The following is a 3,360-nucleotide window of genomic DNA, read 5'->3' on the forward strand; positions in this document are numbered from 1 at the left end:
GTGGGTGGGATCTATTTCAGGTGTTTTAAAATCCATAATGAGTAAAGAAGCCAATCGTATAGCTATAATTTCTTTGCATCAGCGAAATAAGTCAGCGAGTGAAATTTCAAGATTGCTGCACATCCCGCGTAGAACAATCTATGATTCCATAGATCGATTTCGTGAGTTAGGCACAACTAACGACCGCCCGCCCCAGAAGTGGACGACCAGGCACCTTAAACACTCCAGCTAACCGGCAGACGATACAGAAGCAACTGATTCGAAATTCAGAGCGTTCCATGCGTCAAATGGGTAAAGAGTTCAAATGCAGTGAAGCCAGTATTAGAAGAATCGTCAATAATGATTTAAATTGTTATCCTTACAAGCTGCAAGAAGGTCACCTGTTGACAGACAAAATTAAAGCCTCTCGCTTGCAAAGATGCAAAAAATTGTTACGTTTGGCCGCAGCTGAACGACATCGTAATGTTTTGTTCTCTGATGAGAAAGTTCTTACTATTGAGCGAGCTCATAATCATCAAAATGAACGGAAACTCTTGCCTAAAGGTTCTTTGAGGTCTAAACAAGAAAGAACAGTCAGTAAATCACATTTTCCTGCTTCAGTGTTTGTTTGGGGTGGAATTTGTGCAACAAGAAAGATTCCATTGGTATTTGTCGAAAAAGGAGTGAAAATCGACCAAAAATATTATCAAGATAATATCTTGAAGGTCGTCGTGAATCCTTGGACACGTGCACACTTCGGTGAAAACCTATGGACCTTTCAACAAGACTGGGCACCAGCGCATGGCGCGAAAGCGACGATGCAGCTCTACGAAAGGCTGTTTCCTGCTAATTGAGGAAAAGATGCATGTCCATCAAATTCACTGGATTTGAATCCACTGGTTAATTCAGTGTAGTCTTTCTTGAAGAAAAAAGTGTGCTCTAAAAACCACACTAGAATCGTTAAAACGCAACCTTTCTCATGCCTGGGATCAAATAACCGAAGAAAAACTCACGGCCATACTGGATAATTTTCCAAAACGCTTAGAAGCTTGTATCTCTGCTAATGTTGGACATTTCGAGATGTCCCTTTAATTTCTTGTGTGTGTGTGTGTGTGTAAAGAGTTTCAGTAAAATAACTTCAAAATACATTAATATTTTACATTATTATGCATAAAAATATATGTGTGGGAAATGAGTCAGGTGGCCCTTACTGTTTACGTTTTTATCCCTACGAAATCAGTCCAAGGCCTTTTGAAGACAACACCCGACACTTGACTGAAAGTGAGAGTTTGGTGTATTGTGAAAACAGTAAGTGAATTTACAAACTCTAACGTCTATGGGTGTTGTCGAAAGTGATGGAACGGATTAATATATTATGTATATTTTTTTCTACTCATTTCTTAAGAATCATAAACAGAAAATCAAAAGATTAAAAAAAAAAGCTTTGAAAGAGATTCTCTTCGATGATATCAATTTTCAAGAATCGTAAGCGTTTAATTTGCTAATTTTTGTACATTTGAAGAACATTGTCGACAGGAAATAAATTACATAAGATTCAATCGGGAAACTAAACCAGAAAGATAGAATAATTTTGTGTCATGTAAATTTTAAAAATCTGTGTAGAGGTGACATGATCTACATGATTAAGTACTTTAAAAACATGAATATTTAGCAAAAAAATGCATTTTTAACAAAGAATTTCATTTCTTAACCAAGCAGTTGAATTTGCATTTTTCAATTTTTAATTCTCAACGAAAAACTTTTCGACACAATTGTTAATATGAATTTTCAACTCGAATGTTAATTTTCAACCCTGATATATGAATTGTCAACAAAAAAGGTATTTTTTGATCAAATAGTGGAATTTTCTAGCAGAATAGTTGATTTCTCAACACAAAAAGATATATATTTAAGCTGAAAATATGAATTTTTACCAAAAAAGTTATTTTTTAACTAAGTAGCTCAATTTTCAATGAAAGCAGCTGATTTTACAACCAAACAATATTTGTCAGTCCAGGAAGAATACTATTTCAAACGAACTGTTGAATTTACAATTCTAAAAATGATAATTTTATAAAGAGAAACTTTTAAAATCGAATACTCAATATTGCAAATTTTCTAATTAGGACCGTGATAACTTAAAATTTTAAAATTAAATAATGTACAATTTTTCATATAATTTATCATTCGAATCATTGAAAATCTAATACAGTGAAAATCTTCTATAGCGCTCATTTTGGGACTAAAGGCGGGTGGGAACAAACTTAAAATAGCCCAATCCGCTTTTGTTTGTTCACGCCTGAGTGCTCGGCTGAGTGACAACCGCAGATCCCGCGCTTTCCGCGTAGCTCATATTACACATACATGCGGCGCGGCGTCATTTTTCGGAAGGGCTACAGAAGAGAAGTCCATTGAAGGGTTTCACTGTACTAGTGTACTTTATAACTTTGAATTGGAATAAAATTTATGCATTCAAAAATATACCATTTTCAACAGAAAACCGTTAGAACTAAAGAATTTTTAATTTTTAATATTCAAAATTAAATAATTTATCAAGTGTGATTAATTTCATGGTGAACCCGTGTGGAAAAATTTCGGGGCGCTGGCCAAGCGCTGGCCAGACTGTCTTGTGTCTGGTCAGACGCTAGACAGACGGTCTAATAGCGCCGCTGGCCAGAAGTGTAACGCCTAAACCATGAGATGGACTAGATTAGACGGCGCTGACCAGCAGCTGATCAGTTTGTCCAGAATAGACGAGCTGATCAGACACTGGCCAGACTTGTAACGCTTTTACCACGCGATGGTCTAGATTGGACCGTACAGAAAGAGGAGGGAAAAAAGTATCAGAACTTCACAGATAGTACACTACCTTTTAAATCAGAATTTCAATATAATAATGATAAAAAAATAGCAGGCAATTCACGATATTAGCCCTAAGTACGGCCGTCCTACGGACGCCGAGTGATACGCGACAATTAACGTAACCTACAAAATCATTGATCGATATCGATTTTTTATCAAGTTTTAAATGCTATTACATAGATTCTTTCCTTATTGTGTTGGGTGATTTCAGAGCAGGATATTTTGACTGCTGTGTTGATAACAAAATAGCAGACAATTTACCACATTGGTCATAAGTATGGCCATCCTATGGACGCAGAGGGATAGGCGACAATTAACACAACATATAATAACATTTTTCTCAAATCATTATTGTCCATCTTCGTTTTTATTAAAAATGTGGCTAGAAATAGATTCAGTACGATGTAAAGACATACATAAAATCTTCCTCTCTGGTCTTTTGTAGGTTAGGTTGCAATTTGAGAAAGAATCCATTAATCTTATCTCATATAAGTGGATATTTTATTGCTCAACAATTAC

General features: G+C 35.6%; 1 protein-coding gene across 1 annotated transcript; it reads left to right on the top strand.

The window, feature by feature from the left end:
* Positions 1-287: 287 nt before the first annotated feature.
* Positions 288-833, top strand: LOC117182748. The gene has a single exon (XM_033375853.1). It carries the CDS (start codon positions 288-290, stop codon positions 831-833), a length of 546 nt encoding a protein of 181 aa, XP_033231744.1.
* The last annotated feature ends 2,527 nt before the right edge of the window (positions 834-3,360 follow it).

The sequence above is a fragment of the Belonocnema kinseyi genome, chromosome 2 (genome assembly GCF_010883055.1).
Source record: "Belonocnema kinseyi isolate 2016_QV_RU_SX_M_011 chromosome 2, B_treatae_v1, whole genome shotgun sequence".
Classification (NCBI taxonomy): domain Eukaryota; kingdom Metazoa; phylum Arthropoda; class Insecta; order Hymenoptera; family Cynipidae; genus Belonocnema; species Belonocnema kinseyi.

Excerpts from the sequence above, each read along its gene's own strand:
- LOC117182748 (XM_033375853.1), top strand. The coding sequence starts at position 288 with ATGGGTAAAGAGTTCAAATGCAGTGAAGCCAGTATTAGAAGAATCGTC.